The sequence below is a fragment of the Bombina bombina genome, chromosome 9 (assembly GCF_027579735.1).
Source record: "Bombina bombina isolate aBomBom1 chromosome 9, aBomBom1.pri, whole genome shotgun sequence".
Classification (NCBI taxonomy): Eukaryota; Metazoa; Chordata; class Amphibia; order Anura; family Bombinatoridae; genus Bombina; species Bombina bombina.
The window spans coordinates 4148084-4173494 of record NC_069507.1 but is presented as its reverse complement, the minus strand read 5'-3'; the positions used below and the strand labels follow the sequence as shown (position 1 = coordinate 4173494).

The 25411-nt window shown below is 41.9% G+C and overlaps 1 protein-coding gene across 3 annotated transcripts in view; it reads right to left on the bottom strand.

Moving 5' to 3' along the window:
* Positions 1–1633: 1633 nt before the first annotated feature.
* Positions 1634–25411, bottom strand: part of LOC128639727 (biogenesis of lysosome-related organelles complex 1 subunit 2) — a 128910-nt gene continuing 105132 nt past the window's right edge. For all 3 annotated transcript variants that reach the window (XM_053691843.1, XM_053691841.1, XM_053691842.1), the window contains exons 5-6: positions 9628–9732; positions 1634–1828 (exon numbers count right to left, since the gene is read on the bottom strand). In XM_053691843.1, coding sequence (XP_053547818.1) covers positions 1797–1828; positions 9628–9732 — 137 coding nt within the window. In that variant the 3' untranslated portion in view covers positions 1634–1796. The remainder of the gene's footprint in view (positions 1829–9627; positions 9733–25411) is intronic.

Genomic DNA, 25411 nt, shown 5'->3' with positions numbered 1-25411 from the left:
CCTTTGTTGATTTGGATGTATGCTTTGGGTCATTGTCATGCTGAAAGATGAAGTTCCTCTTCATGTTCTGCTTTCTAGAAGAAGCCTGAAGGTTTTGTGCCAATATTGTCTGGTATTTGGAACTGTTCATAATTCCCTCTACCTTGACTAAGGCCCCAGTTCCAGCTGAAGAAAAACAGCCCCAAAGCATGATGCTGCCACCACCATGCTTCACTGTGGGTATGGTGTTCTTTTGGTGATGTGCAGTGTTGTTTTAGCGCCAAACATATCTTTTGGAATTATGGCCAAAAAGTTTAATCTTGGTTTCATCAAACCAGAACATCTTTTGCGACATGCTTTTGGGAAACTTCAGATGTGTTTTTGCAAAATTTAGCTGGGCTTGGATGGTTTTTTTTCGTATGCAAAGGCTTCCGTCTTGCCACTCTACCCCATAGCCCAGACATATGAAGAATACGTGAGATTGTTGTCACATGTACCACACAGCCAGTACTTGCCAGATATTCCTGCTGCTCCTTTAATGGTGCTGTAGGCCTCTTGGCAGCCTCCCAGACCAGTTTTCTTCTCGTCTTTTCATCAATTTTGGAGGGACATCCAGTTCTTGGTAATGTCACTGTTGCGCCATATTTTCTTCACTTGATGATGGCTGTCTTCACTGTGTTCCATGGTTTATCTAATGCCTTGGAAATTCTTTTGTACCCTTCTCCTGACTGATACCTTTTAACAATGAGATCCCTCTGATGCTTTAGAAGCTCTCTACGGACCATGGCTTGTGCTGTAGGATGCGACTAACAAAATGTCAGGAAAGACCAACTACAACAGCTGAACTTTATTTGGGGTTAATCAGAGGCACTTTAAATGATGGCAGGCGTGATTGCTTAATTCTGAACACAGCTGCTACATCCCCATATTATTTTATTTTTTTATTTTTATTTCCCTTTACCTAGAAGTTTGTTTGTTTTTCAATCAAGTTGTACAGTTTATAGGTCACATTAAAGGTGGAAAAAGTTCTGAAATGATTTATCTTTGTCTAATTTTTTTACATCACAGAAACCTGACATTTTAACAGGGGTGTGTAGACTTTTTATATCCACTATATATATATATATATATACACATACACACACATATACAAACATACACACACACATATACATTACACACACATATATACACATACATATATATATATATATATTTATATATATATATATATACACATATAAATACATACACACACATATACAAACATACACACACACATACAAAAACACACACACACAAACACACTCTCACTAAATAAATTCTTCCAAAACCAGGGTGCAGTAAAACAGTCTGTAATAGCAAAAGAAAAACATCCGAACATCCGCACTCACTGGATTTAAACGCTCATCAAATAATTGTTCACTGTGACATTTAAATGTGTATACTGATTGAGCACACAAGTAAGTGCAGCGATGATATATATTCACTAGCTGCCTTATCCCCAGAACATAAGACAATGGGGATAATTCATTTTAGGAGAACACAAAGCTATAGCCAGTTATGAAGCAGGTTCATAAGAGAGAAACTGTTCAACGTCATTGGGCTGAGCCAACTAAATAAATACGCTGGCAGCAGTGTAAGACATGAGATATTTGTGCGTCTACTGGGCACAATGCCCTTTATTCTAGAGTCTAAATATGAACAAGTATCTGTCATGTGCACAACAACCTTATTACAAGTCACTTTAGGAGCAATTGCACATTGTTTATTGTTCCGTTAGCCTTTCTGAGCTATGGTCCTTGTTCATTTGCCTTTCACCGTTTCTCTAGTTTCTTGAACTTTGCCTCTGCAGGAAAAAACAAAACAGTGACAATATCATTAATCATGTGTAAAAAGCTGACTATGTGTGTGTGTGGGGCTGCGTGTGTGGGTGTGTGTGTGGGGCTGCATGTGTGTGTGTCTCTCATGAGTCAGACAGAGCATAGGATTTCTCTCATGAGTCAGACAGAGCATAGGATTTCTCTCATGAGTCAGACAGAGCATAGGATTTCTCTCATGAGTCAGACAGAGCATAGGATTTCTCTCATGAGTCAGACAGAGCATAGGATTTCTCTCATGAGTCAGACAGAGCATAGGATTTCTCTCATGAGTCAGACAGAGCATAGGATTTCTCTCATGAGTCAGACAGAGCATAGGATTTCTCTCATGAGTCAGACAGAGCATACGATTTCTCTCATGAGTCAGACAGAGCATACGATTTCTCTCATGAGTCAGACAGAGCATACGATTTCTCTCATGAGTCAGACAGAGCATACGATTTCTCTCATGAGTCAGACAGAGCATACGATTTCTCTCATGAGTCAGACAGAGCATACGATTTCTCTCATGAGTCAGACAGAGCATACGATTTCTCTCATGAGTCAGACAGAGCATACGATTTCTCTCATGAGTCAGACAGAGCATACGATTTCTCTCATGAGTCAGAGCATACGATTTCTCTCATGAGTCAGAGCATACGATTTCTCTCATGAGTCAGAGCATACAATTTCTCTCATGAGTCAGAGCATACAATTTCTCTCATGAGTCAGAGCATACAATTTCTCTCATGAGTCAGAGCATACAATTTCTCTCATGAGTCAGAGTGAGCATACGATTTCTCTCATGAGTCAGACAGAGCATAGGATTTCTCTCATGAGTCAGACAGAGCATAGGATTTCTCTCATGAGTCAGACAGAGCATAGGATTTCTCTCATGAGTCAGACAGAGCATAGGATTTCTCTCATGAGTCAGACAGAGCATAGGATTTCTCTCATGAGTCAGACAGTGCATACGATTTCTCTCATGAGTCAGACAGAGCATAGGATTTCTCTCATGAGTCAGACAGAGCATACGATTTCTCTCATGAGTCAGACAGAGCATACGATTTCTCTCATGAGTCAGAGCATACGATTTCTCTCATGAGTCAGAGCATACGATTTCTCTCATGAGTCAGAGCGAGCATACGACTTTTCTCATGAGTCAGACAGAGGATACAATTTCTCTCATGAGTCAGACAGAACATACTATGGGGCCTAGTTATCAAGCCGTCAACCTCAAATACGCTGGAATTCCGCAGCGTATTTGTGGCGAGGCTGATTCGCCTTAGTTAACAAAGGCTAGATCCCGGCAAAAGTAGAATTTTGTGACGTAAACTTCGATCCGCCGGACTCAGTCCGACACAGATCGATTTTTACGTCACTCCAGATGTTCCGCACACAAGTGCGGCACAATCTGACTACTTTTGCTAGTTATCAAAAAACTAGCAGGTACGCTCGGCACTTTTACGGCCCAGCGTACCTGGTTTTCAAACCGCCACCCAGGAGGCAGCGGATCCCATAGGAATCAATGGGAGTCTGACCATAGCGAAAGTACAAGTTCGCTGCTGACAGACATCCCATTGATTCCTATGGGAGTTGTCTACACCTAACACCCTAAAACATGTACCCCGAGTCTAAACACCTCTAATCTGTCCCCCCTACACCGCCGCAACTAAATAAAATGATTAACCCCTAAACCGCCGCTCACGGAGCCCACCGCAAGCTACTCTATACATATTAACCCCTAAACCGCCGCTCCCGGAGCCCACCGCCACCTACATTATACCTAGTAACCCCTTATCCTGCCCCCCCTATACCGCCGTCCTCTCTAATAAAGTTATTAACCCCTATCCTGCCGATCCCGCACCTCGCCGCAAATAAATAGTTTAACCCCTAAACCGCCGCTCCCTGACACTGCCGCAACCTATATTAAATTTATTAACCCCTAATCTGCCCCCCCTACACCGTCGCCACCTATAATACATTTATTAACCCCTATCCTGCCCCCCACTACACTGCCGCCACTGTAATAAATTTATTAACCCCTAAACCTAAGTCTAACACTAACCCTAACACCCCCCTAACTTAAATATTAAATAAATCTAAATAATATTTCTATTATGAACTAAATTAATCCTATTTAAAACTAAATACTGTACTTACCTTTAAAATAAACCCTAATATAGCTACAATATAAATAATAATTATATTGTAGCTATCTTAGGATTTATTTTTATTTTACAGGTAACTTTCAATTTATTTTAACTAGGTACAATAGCTATTAAATAGTTATTAACTATTTAATAGCTTACCTAGCTAAAATAAAGAGAAATTAACCTGTGAAATAAATCCTAACCTAAGTTACAATTACACCTAACACTACACTATACTTTAATAAATTATTTCTATTTAAAACTAAATACTTACCTGTAAAATAAACCCTAAGATAGCTACAATGTAATTAATAATTACATTGTAGCTATCTTAGGATTTATATTTATTTTACAGGTAACTTTGTATTTATTTTAGCTAGTTAGAATAGTTATTAAATAGTTATTAACTATTTAATAACTACCTAGCTAAAAGAAATACAAAATTACCTGTAAAATAAATCCTAACCTAAGTTACAATTAAACCTAACACTACACTATCATTAAATAAATTAAATAAATTAACTACAAATAACTACAATTAAATACAATTACATAAACTAACTAAAGTACAAAAAATAAAAAAAGCTAAGTTACAAAAAATAAAAAAAATAAGTTACAAACATTTTAAAAATATTACAACAATTTTAAGCTAATTACACCTAATCTAAGCCCCCTAATAAAATAACAAACCCCCCAAAATAAAAAAATGCCCTATCCTATTCTAAATTAAAAAAGTTCAAAGCTCTTTTACCTTACCAGCCCTTAAAAGGACCTTTTGTGGGGCATGCCCCAAAGAATTCAGCTCTTTTGCCTGTAAAAGAAAAATACAACCCCCCCCCCAACATTAAAACCCACCACCCAGATACCCCTAATCTAACCCAAACCCCCCTTAAAATAACCTAACACTAATCCCCTGAAGATCATCCTACCTTGAGTCGTCTTCACTCAACCGTGCAGCGATGGAACCGAAGAGGACATCCGGAGCGGCAGAAGTGATCATCCAAGGGGCGCTGAAGAAATCTTCCATCCGATGAAGTGATTCTCCAAGCGGCGCTGAAGAAATCTTCCATCCGGGCGATGTCATCTTCCAAGAGGCGCTGAAGAAGTCTTCTATCCGGGCGATGTCATCTTCCAAGCCGGGTCTTCAATCTTCATCCCGCCGACGCGGAACATCCTTCTTTCCCGACGGACTACCGACGAATGAAGGCTCCTTTAAGGGACGTCATCCAAGATGGCGTCCCTTCAATTCCGATTGGCTGATAGAATCCTATCAGCCAATCGGAATTGAGGTAGGAAAAATCTGATTGGCTGATTGAATCAGCCAGATTCAAGTTCAATCCGATTGGCTGATCCAATCAGCCAATCAGATTGAGCTCGCATTCTATTGGCTGATCGGAACAGCCAATAGAATGCGAGCTCAATCTGATTGGCTGATTGGATCAGCCAATCGGATTGAACTTGAATCTGATTGGCTGATTCAATCAGCCAATCAGATTTTTCCTACCTTAATTACGATTGGCTGATAGAATCCTATCAGCCAATCGGAATTGAAGGGACGCCATCTTGGATGACGTCCCTTAAAGGAGCCTTCAATCGTGGTAGTCCGTCGGGAAAGAAGGATGTTCCGCGTCGGCGGGATGAAGATTGAAGACCCGGTTTGGAAGATGACATCGCCCGGATAGAAGACTTCTTCAGCGCCTCTTGGAAGATGACATCGCCCGGATGGAAGATTTCTTCAGCGCCGCTTGGAGGATCACTTCTGCCACTCCGGATGTCCTCTTCGGTTCCATCGCTGCTCGGTTTAGTGAAGACGACTCAAGGTAGGATGATCTTCAGGGGATTAGTGTTAGGTTATTTTAAGGGGGGTTTGGGTTAGATTAGGGGTATGTGGGTGGTGGGTTTTAATGTTGGGGGGGGGTTGTATTTTTCTTTTACAGGCAAAAGAGCTGAATTCTTTGGGGCATGCCTCCACAAAAGGCCCTTTTAAGGGCTGGTAAGGTAAAAGAGCTTTGAACTTTTTTAATGTAGAATAGGGTAGGGCATTTTTTTATTTCGGGGGGGTTTGTTATTTTATTAGGGGGCTTAGATTAGGTTTAAGTAGCTTAAAATTGTTGTAATATTTTTTTAAATGTTTGTAACTTATTTTTTTTATTTTTTGTAACTTAGCTTTTTTATTTTTTGTACTTTAGTTAGTTTATGTAATTGTATTGAATTGTAGTTATTTGTAGTTAATTTATTTAATTAATGTAATGATAGTGTAGCGTTAGGTTTAATTGTAACTTAGGTTAGGATTTATTTTACAGGTAATTTTGTATTTCTTTTAGCTAGGTAGTTATTAAATAGTTAATAACTATTTAATAACTATTCTAACTAGCTAAAATAAATACAAAGTTACCTGTAAAATAAATATAAATCCTAAGATAGCTACAATGTAATAATTATATTGTAGCTATCTTAGGGTTTATTTTACAGGTAAGTATTTAGTTTTAAATAGGATTAATTTATTAAAGTATAGTGTAGTGTTAGGTGTAATTGTAACTTAGGTTAGTTTTTATTTTACAGGTAAATTTCTCTTTATTTTAGCTAGGTAAGCTATTAAATAGTTAATAACTATTAAATAGCTATTGTACCTAGTTAAAATAAATTGAAAGGTGCCTATAAAATAAAAATAAATCCTAAGATAGCTAGAATATAATTATTATTTATATTGTAGCTATATTAGGGTTTATTTTAAAGGTAAGTATTTAGCTTTAAATAGGATTAACTTAGTTAATAAGAGAAATATTATTTAGATTTATTTAATTAATATTTAAGTTAGGGGGGTGTTAGGGTTAGTGTTAGACTTAGGTTTAGGGGTTAATAATTTTATTACAGTGGCGGCGGTGTAGTGGGGGGCAGGATAGGGGTTAATACATTTATTATAGGTGGCGACGGTGTAGGGGGGCAGGGTAGGGGTTAATCAATTTAATATAGGTTGCAGCGGGTTCAGGGAGCGGCGGTTTAGGGGTTAAACTATTTATTTATTTGTGGCGAGGTGCGGGATCAGCAGGATAGGGGTTAATAACTTTATTATAGAGGGCGACGGTATAGGGGGGGCAGGATAGGGGTTACTAGGTATAATGTAGGTGGCAGCGGTGTCCGGGAGCGGCGGTTTAGGGGTTAATACATTTATAAGACTTGCGGCGGGGTCTAGGAGCGGCGGTTTAGGGGTTAGTAACTTTATTTAGTTGCGGGGGGGCTCCGGGGGCGCCGGTATAGGGGGTAGAACAGTGTAGTTTAGTGTGAGTGCTTAGTGACAGGCTAGCAAGAAAGCTGTCAAACAGCCGAAGAGCAGCGAGATCGGATGTGTGATAACTCTCACAGTCCGCTGCTCATCGCCCCGTACTTGGTGCGCGGCTTTTTGACAGCTTTACTTGATAACTTAGGTGAAATTTTTCAGGTCCGCGGCGGCGATGTGAGGCGAGCTTAGGCGGGCGTATTGGGCTGGCGAAGGCAGGAAAGTTGACACGTTGATAACTACCCCCCTATTTCTCTCATGAGAGAGAGCATACGATTTCTCTCATGAGTCAGACAGAGCATAGGATTTCTCTCATGAGTCAGACAGAGCATAGGATTTCTCTCATGAGTCAGACAGAGCATACGATTTCTCTCATGAGTCAGACAGAGCATAGGATTTCTCTCATGAGTCAGACAGAGCATACGATTTCTCTCATGAGTCAGACAGAGCATACGATTTCTCTCATGAGTCAGACAGAGCATACGATTTCTCTCATGAGTCAGAGCATACGATTTCTCTCATGAGTCAGAGCATACGATTTCTCTCATGAGTCAGAGCATACGATTTCTCTCATGAGTCAGAGCATACGATTTCTCTCATGAGTCAGACAGAGCATACGATTTCTCTCATGAGTCAGACAGAGCATACGATTTCTCTCATGAGTCAGACAGTGCATACGATTTCTCTCATGAGTCAGACAGAGCATACGATTTCTCTCATGAGTCAGACAGAGCATACGATTTCTCTCATGAGTCAGACAGAGCATACGATTTCTCTCATGAGTCAGAGCATACGATTTCTCTCATGAGTCAGAGCATACGATTTCTCTCATGAGTCAGAGCATACGATTTCTCTCATGAGTCAGAGCGAGCATACAACTTTTCTCATGAGTCAGAGCATACAATTTCTCTCATGAGTCAGACAGAGCATACAATTTCTCTCATGAGTCAGACAGAACATACTATTTCTCTCATGAGAGACAGAGCATACGAACATAGAAAAAAAGTTAGACATTTGCACGTAAATCCTTTAAAAGGGACGTTACTCAAATATTTTTTCCCATGAGTCAGACAGAGCATAGGATTTCTCTCGTGTCAGACAGAGCATAGGATTTCTCTCATGAGTCAGACAGAGCATAGGATTTCTCTCATGAGTCAGACAGAGCATAGGATTTCTCTCATGAGTCAGACAGAGCATAGGATTTCTCTCATGAGTCAGACAGAGCATAGGATTTCTCTCATGAGTCAGACAGTGCATACGATTTCTCTCATGAGTCAGACAGAGCATAGGATTTCTCTCATGAGTCAGACAGAGCATACAATTTCTCTCATGAGTCAGAGCGAGCATACAACTTTTCTCATGAGTCAGACAGAACATACTATTTCTCTCATAAGAGACAGAGCATACGAACATAGAAAAAAAGTTAGACATTTGCACGTAAATCCTTTAAAAGGGACGTTACTCAAACATTTTTTCCCATGAGTCAGACAGAGCATACGATTTCTCTCATGAGTCAGAAAGAGCATACAATTTTAAAGGGCCATAATACCCAAATGTTTAAACACTTTAAAGTGCTGCAGCATAGCTGTAAAAAGCTGACTAGAAAATATCACCTTAACATCTCTATGTAAAAAAGAAAGATATTTTACCTCAAAAGTTCCTCAGTAGCCACCTCCCATTGTAAAGGATTTCTAAGCAGCATTTTAGTGTCTGTCCTAGGACAGCAGAAGGGATGAGCATTGTGCACTCTCATATTATTTCACCAATCAGGTAAAGGAAGCTTACTATTAAATCTCATGAGAGTTAAGTCAAATCTCATGAGATCACAGTAAGAGTTCATGACCTCAGCACTGCTGATTGGCTGCTGTTCATTTCTTCATTTTTTTTTTATTTTTACCTGCAGCTGGGAGCAGCTGAGTATAACTTTTTACACAGAACTTACTCTGCTGAGCTGAGGAGATTGTGAGGTAAAATATCTTCCTTTTTTACATAGAGATGCTCAGGTGATATTTTCCTGTCAGCTTTTTACAGTTATACTGCATCAGTTTCAAGTGAATTAGCATATGAGTATTATGTCCCTTTAAATAACTATCCAATTTATTTCTATTAAAATTAGCTTCATTCTCTAGATATCCTTAAATGAGCAGTAATGCACTACTGTGCAGTCGCCAATCCGCAGCTTCTTCCAGTAGTGGGTTGCTGATTCACACCTACCTAGGAATGTTTTCAGCAAAAGGAAACACAGAGAGTGAATCCGATGAAATAGCAGTAAATTGGAAAGTTGTTTAAAATGTCTGCTTTATTTGAATTATGATGTTACTGAAAGACGCAGGTCACAGTGAGTGACATATGTACTTACCTAGCCGTTTTGAATAAGCGTCCAGTTTATACGCTGCATTTTCCAATGATGCTACTTGATCTTCAATTTGATTTATTTGTTCCAAATATGGCTGCAGACTTGCATCTAAATTCACAAACATATGAAACGGTCATTATCCGCTATTAGAGAACTTATTCACAGCTCCCAATTACATTTAGTGCTTTGTTTGCAGTCCAGGCTGAAAGAAGTTAACTTTTTTTTTATTTTTAACAATTTGATTTTTCATTATATAAAAGCTATTTTACCCTTTTAGTCTGGCCCCTCGCTCAAGCACACAAGGTATACAGCCAGAAGTGCAGTCCCAGTCAGTGTATAAATATATATATATATCTCAATATCACGTGCACAGAAGTGACAGCCTGTGTATATACATCAGTGTATGCTCCTATGGGTAATATCACATGCAGAGAAGTGACAGCCTGTGTATATACATCAGTGTATGCTGCCTATAGGTAATATCACGTGCACAGAAGTGACAGCCTGTGTATATACATCAGTGTATGCTGCCTATAGGTAATATCACGTGCACAGAAGTGACAGCCTGTGTATATACATCAGTGTATGCTGCCTATAGGTAATATCACGTGCACAGAAGTGACAGCCTGTGTATATACATCAGTGTATGCTGCCTATAGGTAATATCACGTGCACAGAAGTGACAGCCTGTGTATATACATCAGTGTATGCTGCCTATAGGTAATATCACGTGCACAGAAGTGACAGCCTGTGTATATACATCAGTGTATGCTGCCTATAGGTAATATCACGTGCACAGAAGTGACAGCCTGTGTACATACATCAGTGTATGCTCCTATGGGTAATATCACGTGCACAGTAGTGACAGCCTGTGTATATACATCAGTGTATGCTGCCTATGGGTAATATCACGTGCACAGAAGTGACAGCCTGTGTATATACATCAGTGTATGCTCCTATGGGTAATATCACATGCAGAGAAGTGACAGCCTGTGTATATACATCAGTGTATGCTGCCTATGAGTAATATCACGTGCACAGAAGTGACAGCCTGTGTATATACATCAGTGTATGCTGCCTATGGGTAATATCACGTGCACAGAAGTGACAGCCTGTGTATATACATCAGTGTATGCTGCCTATGGGTAATATCACGTGCACAGAAGTGACAGCCTGTGTATATACATCAGTGTATGCTGCCTATGGGTATTATCACGTGCACAGTAGTGACAGCCTGTGTATATACATCAGTGTATGCTGCCTATGGGTAATATCACGTGCACAGAAGTGACAGCCTGTATATATACATCAGTGTATGCTCCTATAGGTAATATCACGTGCACAGTAGTGACAGCCTGTGTATATACATCAGTGTATGCTCATATGGTTAATATCACGTGCACAGAAGTGACAGCCTGTATATACACATCAGTGTATGCTCCTATAGGTAATATCACGTGCACAGAAGTGACAGCCTGTGTATATACATCAGTGTATGCTACCTATGGGTAATATCACGTGCACAGAAGTGACAGCCTGTGTATATACATCAGTGTATGCTCCTATGGGTAATATCACGTGCACAGTAGTGACAGCCTGTGTATATACATCAGTGTATGCTCCTATAGGTAATATCACGTGCACAGTAGTGACAGCCTGTGTATACACATCAGTGTATGCTCCTATAGGTAATATCACGTGCACAGAAGTGACAGCCTGTGTATATACATCAGTGTATGCTCCTATGGGTAATATCACGTGCACAGTGGTGACAGCCTGTGTATATACATCAGTGTATGCTCCTATAGGTAATATCACATGCACAGAAGTGACAGCCTGTGTATATACATCAGTGTATGCTCCTATAGGTAATATCACATGCACAGTAGTGACAGCCTGTATATACACATCAGTGTATGCTCCCTATAGGTAATATCACGTGCACAGAAGTGACAGCCTGTATATACACATCAGTGTATGCTCCTATAGGTAATATCACGTGCACAGAAGTGACAGCCTGTGTATATACATCAGTGTATGCTCATATGGGTAATATCACGTGCACAGAAGTGACAGCCTGTGTATATACATCAGTGTATGCTCATATGGGTAATATCACGTGCACAGAAGTGACAGCCTGTGTATATACATCAGTGTATGCTCCTATGGTTAATATCACGTGCACAGTAGTGACAGCGTGTGTATATACATCAGTGTATGCTCATATGGGTAATATCACGTGCACAGAAGTGACAGCCTGTATATACACATCAGTGTATGCTGCCTATGGGTAATATCACGTGCACAGAAGTGACAGCCTGTGTATATACATCAGTGTATGCTGCCTATGGGTATTATCACGTGCACAGTAGTGACAGCCTGTGTATATACATCAGTGTATGCTGCCTATGGGTAATATCACGTGCACAGTAGTGACAGCCTGTGTATATACATCAGTGTATGCTCCTATGGTTAATATCACGTGCACAGTAGTGACAGCCTGTGTATATACATCAGTGTATGCTCCTATGGGTAATATCACGTGCACAGTAGTGACAGCCTGTGTATATACATCAGTGTATGCTCCTATGGTTAATATCACGTGCACAGTAGTGACAGCCTGTATATACATCAGTGTATGCTCCCTATAGGTAATATCACGTGCACAGAAGTGACAGCCTGTGTATATACATCAGTGTATGCTCCCTATAGGTAATATCACGTGCACAGTAGTGACAGCCTGTGTATATACATCAGTGTATGCTGCCTATGGGTAATATCACGTGCACAGTAGTGACAGCCTGTGTATATACATCAGTGTATGCTGCCTATGGGTAATATCACGTGCACAGTAGTGACAGCCTGTGTATATACATCAGTGTATGCTACCTATGGGTAATATCACATGCACAGTAGTGACAGCCTGTATATACATCAGTGTATGCTCCCTATAGGTAATATCACGTGCACAGAAGTGACAGCCTGTGTATATACATCAGTGTATGCTGCCTATGGGTAATATCACATGCACAGTAGTGACAGCCTGTGTATATACATCAGTGTATGCTCCTATAGGTAATATCACGTGCACAGTAGTGACAGCCTGTGTATATACATCAGTGTATGCTCCCTATAGGTAATATCACGTGCACAGTAGTGACAGCCTGTGTATATACATCAGTGTATGCTCATATGGGTAATATCACATGCACAGTAGTGACAGCCTGTGTATATACATCAGTGTATGCTCCTATGGGTAATATCACGTGCACAGTAGTGGCAGCCTGTGTATATACATCAGTGTATGCTCCTATAGGTAATATCACGTGCACAGTAGTGACAGCCTGTGTATATACATCAGTGTATGCTGCCTATGGGCAATATCACGTGCACAGTAGTGACAGCCTGTATATACACATCAGTGTATGCTCCTATAGGTAATATCACGTGCACAGAAGTGACAGCCTGTGTATATACATCAGTGTATGCTACCTATGGGTAATATCACATGCACAGAAGTGACAGCCTGTGTATATACATCAGTGTATGCTCCCTATAGGTAATATCACGTGCACAGAAGTGACAGCCTGTATATACACATCAGTGTATGCTCCCTATAGGTAATATCACGTGCACAGAAGTGACAGCCTGTGTACATACATCAGTGTATGCTCCCTATAGGTAATATCACGTGCACAGTAGTGACAGCCTGTATATACACATCAGTGTATGCTCCCTATAGGTAATATCACGTGCACAGAAGTGACAGCCTGTGTATATACATAAGTGTATGCTCCTATAGGTAATATCACGTGCACAGAAGTGACAGCCTGTGTATATACATCAGTGTATGCTCCCTATAGGTAATATCACGTGCACAGTAGTGACAGCCTGTATATACACATCAGTGTATGCTCCCTATAGGTAATATCACGTGCACAGAAGTGACAGCCTGTGTATATACATAAGTGTATGCTCCTATGGGTAATATCACATGCACAGAAGTGACAGCCTGTGTATATACATCAGTGTATGCTCATATGGGTAATATCACGTGCACAGAAGTGACAGCCTATGTATATACATCAGTGTATGCTCATATGGGTAATATCACGTGCACAGAAGTGACAGCCTGTATATACACATCAGTGTATGCTCATATAGGTAATATCACGTGCACAGTAGTGACAGCCTGTGTATATACATCAGTGTATGCTCATATGGGTAATATCACGTGCACAGAAGTGACAGCCTATGTATATACATCAGTGTATGCTCATATGGGTAATATCACGTGCACAGAAGTGACAGCCTGTATATACACATCAGTGTATGCTCCTATAGGTAATATCACATGCACAGAAGTGACAGCCTGTGTATATACATCAGTGTATGCTACCTATAGGTAATATCACGTGCACAGAAGTGACAGCCTGTGTATATACATCAGTGTATGCTCCTATGGGTAATATCACGTGCACAGAAGTGACAGCCTGTGTACATACATCAGTGTATGCTCCTATGGGTAATATCACGTGCACAGTAGTGACAGCCTGTGTATATACATCAGTGTATGCTCCTATAGGTAATATCACGTGCACAGAAGTGACAGCCTGTGTATATACATCAGTGTATGCTCATATGGGCAATATCACGTGCACAGAAGTGACAGCCTGTGTATATACATCAGTGTATGCTCCTATGGGCAATATCACGTGCACAGTAGTGACAGCCTGTGTATATACATCAGTGTATGCTCCCTATGGGTAATATCACGTGCACAGAAGTGACAGCCTGTGTATATACATCAGTGTATGCTCCTATGGGTAATATCACGTGCACAGAAGTGACAGCCTGTGTATATACATCAGTGTATGCTGCCTATGGGTAATATCACGTGCACAGAAGTGACAGCCTGTGTATATACATCAGTGTATGCTCCTATGGGTAATATCACGTGCACAGTAGTGACAGCCTGTGTATATACATCAGTGTATGCTGCCTATGGGTAATATCACGTGCACAGTAGTGACAGCCTGTGTATATACATCAGTGTATGCTCCTATAGGTAATATCACGTGCACAGAAGTGACAGCCTGTATATACACATCAGTGTATGCTCCTATAGGTAATATCACATGCACAGAAGTGACAGCCTGTGTATATACATCAGTGTATGCTCATATGGTTAATATCACGTGCACAGTGGTGACAGCCTGTGTATATACATAAGTGTATGCTGCCTATAGGTAATATCACGTGCACAGTAGTGACAGCCTGTGTATATACATCAGTGTATGCTGCCTATGGTTAATATCACGTGCACAGTAGTGACAGCCTGTGTATATACATCAGTGTATGCTGCCTATAGGTAATATCACGTGCACAGTAGTGACAGCCTGTGTATATACATCAGTGTATGCTACCTATAGGTAATATCACGTGCACAGAAGTGACAGCCTGTGTATATACATCAGTGTATGCTCCTATGGGTAATATCACGTGCACAGTAGTGACAGCCTGTGTATATACATCAGTGTATGCTCCTATGGGTAATATCACGTGCACAGAAGTGACAGCCTGTGTATATACATCAGTGTATGCTCCTATGGGTAATATCACGTGCACAGAAGTGACAGCCTGTGTATATACATCAGTGTATGCTCCCTATAGGTAATATCACGTGCACAGAAGTGACAGCCTGTGTATATACATCAGTGTATGCTGCCTATGGGTAATATCACGTGCACAGTAGTGACAGCCTGTGTATATACATCAGTGTATGCTCCTATAGGTAATATCACGTGCACAGTAGTGACAGCCTGTGTATATACATCAGTGTATGCTCCTATGGGTAATATCACGTGCACAGTAGTGACAGCCTGTGTACATACATGTGATGTTCCTCTCTGCATGTAAAATGACCTCTCTATATATCCTGCAGGCGAGAGCTACCTGTATAGAGTCCAGTAACACGAGGTGTGGTAGGTGTGTAATCATTATACACGTGATCCCTACGTCTCAGGAGCACATCCCAGAGGTAAAGCGCCACTGAACCATACCTAATGAGTTACACTGGAACTGGCAGCTCTGTGCAAAGAAGTGTAAAGCCTGCGGCTCTGATGATCAGATTCTAGAGAAATTATAGTGCAGACTTTACAGGGGCGGAGCTCTCTGAATTCTTTAAGACACAGAGGCCTATTTATCAAGCCGTAAACCGCAAATACGCTCCAATTCCGCAGTGTAATTGTGGCGAGCCTGATTCGCCTTATTTATCAAAGCCTACAGACCGGCAAAAGTTGAAATTTGTGAAGCAACATACGATCTGCCGGTCTCAATCCGACACAGATCGATGCTTACGTCATAACAGATGTTCCGAATACAAATTCGGCACTATCTGACAACTTTTGCTAGTTATCAAAGTTCTAACGCTCGCCACTATTCCGGCCCAGCGTACCTGGTTTTCAATCCGCCACCCTGGAGGCCGGGGATGCCATAGGAATCAATGGGAGTCTGAAAGCAGCGAAAAGAAAATTTATGCTTACCTGATAAATGTATTTCTTTTTTGACACGATGAGTCCATGGATCATCTTAATTACTAATGGGATATTCACCTCCTGGTCAGCAGGAGGCAGCAAAGAGCACCACAGCAAAGCTGTTAAATAGCTCCTCTCTTCCCTCCCACTCCAGTCATTCGACTGAAGTTAAGGAAAGAAAGGAAAAACCAAGGTGCAGAGGTGTCTGAAGTTTACAATAACCAACAACCTGTCTTACAAGAACAGGGCGGGCCGTGGACTCGTGTCAAAAAAGAAATAAATTTATCAGGTAAGCATCAGGTAATCTTTTCTTTTTTATGACACAATGAGTCCACAGATCATCTTAATTACTAATGGGATTCAATACCCAAGCTAGAGTACACAGATGATACGGGAGGGACAAGACAGGGAACCTAAATGGAAGGCACCACTGCTTGAAGAACCTTTCCCCAAAAGCCGCCTCAGCCGAGGAAAAAGTGTCAAATTTGTAGAATTTTGAAAAAGCGTGAAGAGAAGACCAAGTTGCAGCTTTGCAAATCTGTTCCACAGAAGCTTCATTTTTGAATGCCCATGAGGAAGCAACAGCCCTCGTGGAATGAGCCGTAACTCTCTCAGGAGGCTGTTGTCCAGCAGTCTCATAAGCAAAACGTATGATACTCTTCAGCCAAAAAGAAAGAGAAGTTGCTGTAGATTTCTGTCCTTTACGTTTTCATGAGAAAATCACAAACAAAGAAGACGACTGACGAAAGTCCTTAGTCGCCTGCAAGTAAAACTTTAAAGCACGAACCACGTCCAAATTGTGCTGAAGTCGTTCTTTCTGAGAAGGATTAGGACACAAGGAAGGAACAACAATCTCCTGATTAATGTTCCGATCAGAAACAACCTTAGGAAGGAATCCTAATTTAGTATGTAAAACTACCTTATCTGAATGGAAAATAAGTTAAGGAGACTCATACTGAAATGCCGAGAGATCAGACACACTCTGAGCAGAAGAAAATAGCAACAAGAAATAAAACTTTCCAAGATAACAACTTAATATCTAAGGAATGCATGAGCTCAAACGGAGCCCCTTGAAGAACTTTGAGAACTAAATTAAGACTCCATGGAAGAGTAACTGGTTTGAATACAGGCCTGATCCTGACCAAGGCCTGACAAAATGACTGTACATCTGGGACATCCGCCAGACGTTTGTGTAACAAAATAGATAAGGGAACTTGTCGATAATCCCTTCTCCAAACCCTCCTGGCGAAAAGACAAAATTCTAGGAATCCTAACTATACTCCATGAGTAGCCCTTGGATTCTCAGCAATAGAGATATTTACTCCAATCTTATGGTAAATCTTTCAAGTTACAGACTTACGAGCCTTAATCATGGTCTCTATGACCGAGTCAGAAAACCCCCCGCTTGGATAAAATTAAGCGTTCAATCTCCAAGCAGTCAGCTTCAGAGAAACTAGATTTGGGTGAAGAAAGGGCTCTGAATTAGAAGGTCCTTCCTCATTGGAAGTCTCCACCAGATCTGCATACCCAATCCTGCGAGGCCAAGCCGGTGCAATGAGGATCACCTGTAATGGAAGCTTCCGTTACATTTGTACTTGGAGAGGAATGCAGGCCAGCCTCCTCCCCACAGACTATGGACCCTGGAACTTGAGGGGATTCTATGATTTGGGAGGCGGGTGTCCAGGGTACATTTGGAGTACTTTTACCCTGGATTCAGGTTTACCCCATTTCCATGAATTCCCAGAGACTCTAAGAACTGAAGGGCCTTGAAGATTCCTGTGTTTTGTTGGAGTATAAGGTGACAGCCCAATCCAGCATTGTCTGCTGCAACCCGCCCCCCCCAGACTCAGAGACTCATAATGTTTGAGCTAATTGAAACCTCCTGCCCTAATGCTGGGACCCCATGTTGTTATCTAGTCTAGGTGTGAGTCATCCATTGTCCTTTTGTAAGTCAGGATGTGATTAGAATCTTGTTTAACTAACCATTGTCTGATGTTTGTCTCATTGTATAATATTTGTTTCTATTGATTATGTAGTAACTACCCCCATTTGTTGGAAATGTATAAAAGCTGTGTTTTCTGTGCAATAAAGCAGTTCCTATCTTGACCCTCAAGCATTCAGTCTTGGCTAATGCTCTTGGGGGTAGCTATAACAACTTGCAGCGGTCGTTATTCTAATAGCGGCAGGTATCCAGTGGAGGTTTATGGGTTGGCGTTTGGTGGGAGGAAGCTAACTTTAGCGGGTATAGCCAGTCTGGGGTACCGAGACCCGCTACATCATCGATGCCCTCTCCTGTTTGATTCGAGCAATGACCCAAGGAAGAAGAGCAAACTGAGGAAATAGGTATGCTAGACTGAAGGTCCAAGGGACTGCCAGAGTATCTATCAGCTCCGCCTGGGGGTCCCTGGACCTCTACCCGTATCTCGGGAGCTTGGCATTCTGTCGGGATGCCATGAGATCCAATTCCGGCTGACCCAACCTGAGAAACAAGTTTGAAAACACTTCCGGATGGTGTTCCGACTCCCCCAGATGAAAAGTCTGCCTGCTCAGGAAATCTGCCTCCCAGTTGTCCACCCCTGGGATGTGGATCGCCGTCAGACAGCAAGAGTGGACTTCTGCCCACTGGATTATTTTGGCTACCTCGGTCATCGCTAAGGAACTCCTCGTTCCTCCCTGATGATTGATGTAAGCCACTGAGGTTATATTGTCCGACTGAAAATTGATAAACCGGACCAAGGCTAACTGGGGCCAGGCCAGAAGAGCATTGAAGATCGCTCTCAGCTCCAGAATGTTTAAAGGAAGAACAAACTCTGACTGAGTCCAAACTCCCTGAGCTTTTAGGGAACTCCAGACTGCTCCCCACCCTAGAAGGCTGGCGTCTGTCACAATCACCCAAGATGGTCTGCGAAAGCAGGTTCCCTGGGAGAGGTGATTCAGAGACAACCACAATTGCAGAGAATCCCTTGTCTCCTGCTCCAGAAGGATTCGAGGAGACAAGTCCGCATAATCTCTGTTCCATTGCCTGAGCATGCTTAACTGCAGAGGTCTGAGGTGGAACCGAGCAAAAAGGATGATGTCCATTGCCGCCACCATCAACCCGATTACTCCCATGCACTGAGCCACTGACAGCCGAGGAGTGGACTGAAGGACTAGGCAAGTATCGATAATCTTTGATTTCCTGACTTCTGTCAGAAAAATCTTCATAGACAGGGAATCTATTTTGGTCCCTAAGAAAGTTACCCTTGAATTTGAAACCAAGGAACTATTTTCCAAATTTAACTTCCATCCGTGAGATCGCAGAAAAGATAACACCATGTCGGTGTGGGATATTGCTTGTTGAAAGGATGGCACCTGGACTAGGATGTCGTCAAGATAGGGCGCCACTGCAATGCCCCGTGACCGAAGCACCGCCAACAGCGATCCCAGAACCTTTGTAAAAACTCTAAGAGCTATGGCCAGACCGAAAGGAAGAACCACAAACTGGAAATGTTTGTCCAGGAAGGCAAACCTTAGGAACTTGTGATGATCCCTGTAAATAGGAACATGTAGGTACGCGTCCTTTAAATCCACTGTTGTCATAAATTGACCCTTCTGGATCAAGGGAATGGAACGAATAGTTTCCATCTTGAAGGACGGTACTCAGAGAAATCTGTTTAGACTCTTGAGGTCTAAAATGGGTCTGAAGGTTCCCTCTTTTTTTGGAAGCACAAATAGATTGGAATAAAATCCTTGACCCTGAACCAGTAATGGAACGGGGACAATCACTCCCAGGTTGGAGAGGTCTCTTATAAAATGTAAGAACGCCTCTCTCTTTGTCTGGTTTGCAGATAATCTTGAAAGCAGAAACCTGCCTCTGGGGGGAAAACTTTTGAATTTCAACTTGTATCCCTGGGACACAATTTCTAATGCCCAGGGATCCTGAACATCTCGAATCCAAGCTTGAGCGAAGAAGGAAAGTCTGCCCCCTACAAGATCCGGTCCAGTATTGGGGGCATGACCTTCATGCTGTCTTTGACTCAATGGCAGGCTTCTTGGACTGTTTTACTTTATTCCAAGACTGGCTGGGTCTCCATGCAGGTTTGGATTGTTCTTGCTTGGAAGCGGAAGAGGAAGAGCTTCCCTTGAAATTACGAATGGAACGAAAATTACTCTGTCGTCCTTTCTGCTTATTTCTCTTATCTTGAGGAAGAAGGTGACCCTTACCTCCTGTGATATCTGAGATAATTTCCGATAGGCCAGGTCCAAATAAGGTCTTTCCCTTGTAAGGAATAGATAGAAGTTTGGACTTAGAGGAAACGTCCGCAGACCAAGGCTTTGCGGGCCAGAATAGATAAACACGAAATCTTGGCTCCCAGTTTGATAACTTGAAGGGAACGTCTGTAATAAAGGAACTAGCTAACTTAAGAGCCTTTATCCTATCCTGGATCTCATCCAAAGAGGTCTCGGTTCTGATAGCGTCAGACAGTGCGTCAAACCAATATGCCGCAGCACTGGTGACGGTAGCAATGCACACAGCTGGCTGCCATTGCAGGCCCTGGTATACATACAACTTTTTGAGAAGTCCCTCTAACTTCTTATCCATAGGATCTTTGAAGGCACAACTATGCTCTATGGGAATAGTAGTTCTCTTAGCTAGAGTGGAAATAGCCCCTTCCACCTTGGGCACTGTTTGCCAAGCCTGCTTGATAGAATCAGCTATGGGAAAAATCCTTTTAAAAATAGGAGATGGAGAAAAAGGAATACCCGGTCTCTCCCACTCCTTCGCAATGATTTCAGAAGCTCGGTCAGGAACCGGAAACACGTCAGTTGAGGAAGGAACCTTGAAATAACTGTTCAGCTTACTGGACTTTTTAGGGACAACCCAAACCGTGGAGTCGCTGTCATCTAAATTAGCTAAAACCTCCTTAAGTAATAGACGGAGGTGCTCTAGTTTAAATCTAAAAGATACAACCTCAGTATCCGCGAGAGGAATTACACTTTCAGAATCTGAAATCTCGCCTTCAGATGCTACTACGGCATCCTCCTCCTCAGGTTTCTGAGAGGAGGTCTCTGAAACCACAACAATTGCATCAGAGACCAAGCTTACTGACTGTCTTATCTTCCTTTTACGCTTTCCCTGCAACAAAGGAAAGGCAGACAGCGCATCAGAAGTTGTAGAAGACATGAGAGATACAATGTCTCTTAAAGTAACTCCAGTGGGAGCTACAGGGGGGGGGGGGCAGGGCACTGCTTGTGAGGGCGGTAAAACTTGGAGCGCTTGATATATTGTACTTCATCATTAGATTCCTGGACAACATCTGCTTTAGAAGAAGTTGGCTAAGAATTTTTTTTTTTCCTTATAACTTAAAGTCCTCTCAATGCATGAGGGACAGAAAGGTACTGGTGGTTCCACAATAGCACTAAAACACAAAGAGCAAGGAACATTTTGTAAAGTCCCTTAAACCATACTGGTTCACACTTGGTAAATTTTTTAATAAAAACCTGAAATTTTAATAAAAAAAACATGAAATTGTAATAAAAATTTTTTAATCCCGACTTCCGGTGGGCGGGCGATAGGTAAAGACGCAGACTGAAGAGCTCCGATCTTATACCCCAAGTACCGACATAAAAAACGGTAATACTTGGCCTGAAACGCCACTTTCCTTGACAGGGGGACACCTAACCCTGTCCGGACATCGTACGGCAAGGAGTGGCAACAACTACTCCCCCACCATTAAGTATCTGCAAATAGGAGGACGGATCTCCGGGGCAAGTGAAGTGAGAACCTTCCCATTGTAGGGGTGAAGGAAGTGCTTTTACTGAGGTGCAATTGGTCTGAGAGACATCAGCAGATGGGCACATTTTTATCAAAACGAGAACGCTCGTTTGAGCGAACAACGGGAGCCCAAGGCTTGTCAGGTCAGTAGCGGTGTACACAGTATCCGTCCTTTTGTTACACACGCAGCTACAATAACACGGCCAGAGCACAATGTATGTAATCCTAGTGGAACACCGCCCGTACAGAACTATATATATAACACTTTGGGCTAGACGTCCACAAGTCCTACTTATTGCCCCTGAGCAAGTAGTATAGTTATTGGAGACACCGGACTAAGGGCTAAATCTGCACTGCGTGGCTCACATCTGAATAATCGTGAGTACAGGAAATCATCAGCGGTTTAACCGGGGGAGCTCTGACTTGAAGACAAATATTGGTGGGGAGGTGAAGCAACACAATTGATTATACAAGCAGAACTGTCCGGCAATTTGCACACAAGTGAGACTTTCATGCCCTGTTAAGAGACATTTCGACTTGAATTTTATTGAGAAACTGAGAGTTGAGATAGTGGCTATTATAACGTCACAGAGATATTGAATGTTCACTTTTTGAGATGACTGAACCTGTAAGATTTCTATTATGATGGAGTAAGCTCCTGGAGCTCACCCCCCGAGACTCCCCTTCACCCCCCAGATTATCCCCTCAGTCACCTTTATTTGCATCACACTATATAGTAAGGAGGAAACGTTAAGCTAATTTACTGGAGACAGCATCGTGTCATATCAGAGCCGGTATGCAAAGATATTACGCCCCATATAATAAAAGAACTGACAAGATGTCCAAACAACAGCGTCAGCAAGACAGGAGGCAGGAAAATCAGGCGGAAGTTCACCTGCCAGTACATGCAGAAGCTGATTTGTCAGATCCTCCATCGCAAGATATTCACCCGATAGTGTCACAACTATCCGCTCTGTTTTTGATGAAGATTGAGCAGATACAAATGGATTTGGATGCCCTGACCTCAGATTTCAAGGTCTTTTCTACAAGGTTAACTACCGTAGAACAGAAGGTGGCGAACATGGAAACACAGCAAAGAGAATCCTCACTCAGTATCACAAGACTGCAAAGACAGAACAAATTGCTGCACGAAAAACTGGATGATTTAGAAAATAGATCCCGCCGCAACAATGTTCGAGTGGTGGGTCTCCCAGAATCAGCTCCAGGTACCGCCTTAATTGAATTTGCAGAAACCACGTTGCCTAAGCTACTGGGCATCTCCAGCACAAACACCCCTTGTACTGTAGAAAGGGCACATTGTGTAGGTTCCATGACGCAGAATAATGAGCAGAGGGCTTCACCAAGGCAATTAATGATAAAATATCTCAATTTCAAGGATAAGACCATGATCCTCAAAGCGTATAGGCAGACACCAGATTTGAAATATGAAGGCTCTAAACTCCACTTGTTCCAGGATTATTCAGCCGAAGTAGCAAAGAAACGAAGAGAACCTTTGGAGAAGGGCGAGTCAGTGTCTTTGCTTTATACAGCTTGACTTAAGCGGCAAACTACTTAAGGCCCAAAGTTTTTTGAATCCACCTCTCAACTTCAGGCCTTTATGAAATCTTGGAATTCTTGCAGAATGGAGCAGAAAGAAGCCGAGCGCATTGAGGAAGTGGAGACGTGAAGGAACATTTACATTCATGGTTACGTCTGACTTGTATGGAAGACTGTTCACCTACTTATTTGCACTACGTTTGGTGACATTCTTGTTTTCATTGATGCAGCAGAAATATGACAGCACGCAAAGATTGTCAGCTAAGTCCCACTCTTGTGGGACCTATTTTCCAGATTGTATTTTCTATGTTTTTTTTGTTTCCACAGATTTGAGAAGACATCTTAGAGACTGAGGACATTTAAATTGCACAGAGTGTTTCACATTTGTGAGACACTATGTTATATCCTTTTTATATTGGGGGGGGGGCTGTTAAACATCAGTTCTGTTATTTTATATTGTTGTTCCACTGTTTAAACTGTATTGTCTATCTAGGTATTCCAGGGTTTGGATAATACCGAGTGCCACTAACTCATTGTTTTTGTGCTGCTGTATCCCATATCGGAGCGCAATCATCTACCAAGTTTATGTTCCGGGATAGGGAAGCGACCCCGGGGTGTCAGAACTGTAAGTAATATTACGGCATACATTAGAGCAGTAGCCCTTTTGATACCCTCTGAATTTTGCACATACTAACACACATAAAAAGTAAAATTGTAGAAGTATAGTATCCATATATTGAGAATGGGGATACATATAGCATCTTGGAATGTGGGAGGAATCACATCGCCTGTTAAGAGAAAGGTCATACTAAAATATCTGAACTCTAAAAAGGTAGACATAGCAATCCTTGAGGAAACTCACCTGAAACCAAGCAAACACTTAAAATTAAAACAAGGATGGGTAAGTGAAGTTATCAGCACCAATTATGACAGTAGCCGGGCACGGGGAGTCGCATTCCTTTTCCGCAAGAACCTAAATTACACAATCACCCAAACACTGCTAGACCCACAAGGGAGATATGTCCTGCTTAAACTTTTGCTTAATGGATTTCCGCTTTTGATTGGAGGGGTTTATGGACCCCACACACATAAAAAGGAATTCTGGAGTGACTTCAGAACTCGCCTTCTCCAGATAGCTGATGCTCCAATGATATTGGGAGGGGATTATAACCTTACACCACAGACACCTGCAGATAGATACCTCAATCCAAATCACACACACATAACTCCTGCCAGAACTTTACACTCCAAGAAAGATACACATATATACTACGCACATTTTGTAGTGCTCTTCTCCTCTCTGATGTCTGGAGGGATAGGAATCTGGAGGCCAGGAACAACAATCTCAGATGATGCCCCAATCACACTAAAACTTAACATGGGACCCCCAAGGGAGAAAGGTACTGGTTGGTCTTTTCCAAGATATCTTTTACATGATGACAACTTTAGAAATCCCCTAATAGGAAAGTGGTTGACTTACACCTCAACAAACCAGGAACATAGAAATGACTCTTGTTCTGGGAGGCCACTAAAGCGGTATTAAGAGGTGTCACAATCTCATACGTGATTAAATTTAGGAAGCAAAAGCAAACTAGGGAGGATTTATTGCTTAGGCAGTTACTAAACGTGAGATATCTCCGTAATCACACCAACAGAACAAAATATCGAGACGCTAAGGCGCATAGGGAAATGTACTTAACTCAAAGTGCAGCTAGATACTTTACCAAGATGCGTGCTAGATTCTATCGGCATGGTAATAAGACAGGACGAATGCTGGCTAGACTGACGAAACTGACTAGAGGGCACAACAATATATCAGCCATTAAAAGTGACGGTATCATACACACAACCACAGCAGATATACAAAGAGTATTTAGCCAATACTACTCACGTCTTTACACCGCACGGCAGACAGACCTCTCGATCCGAGATTGATTTT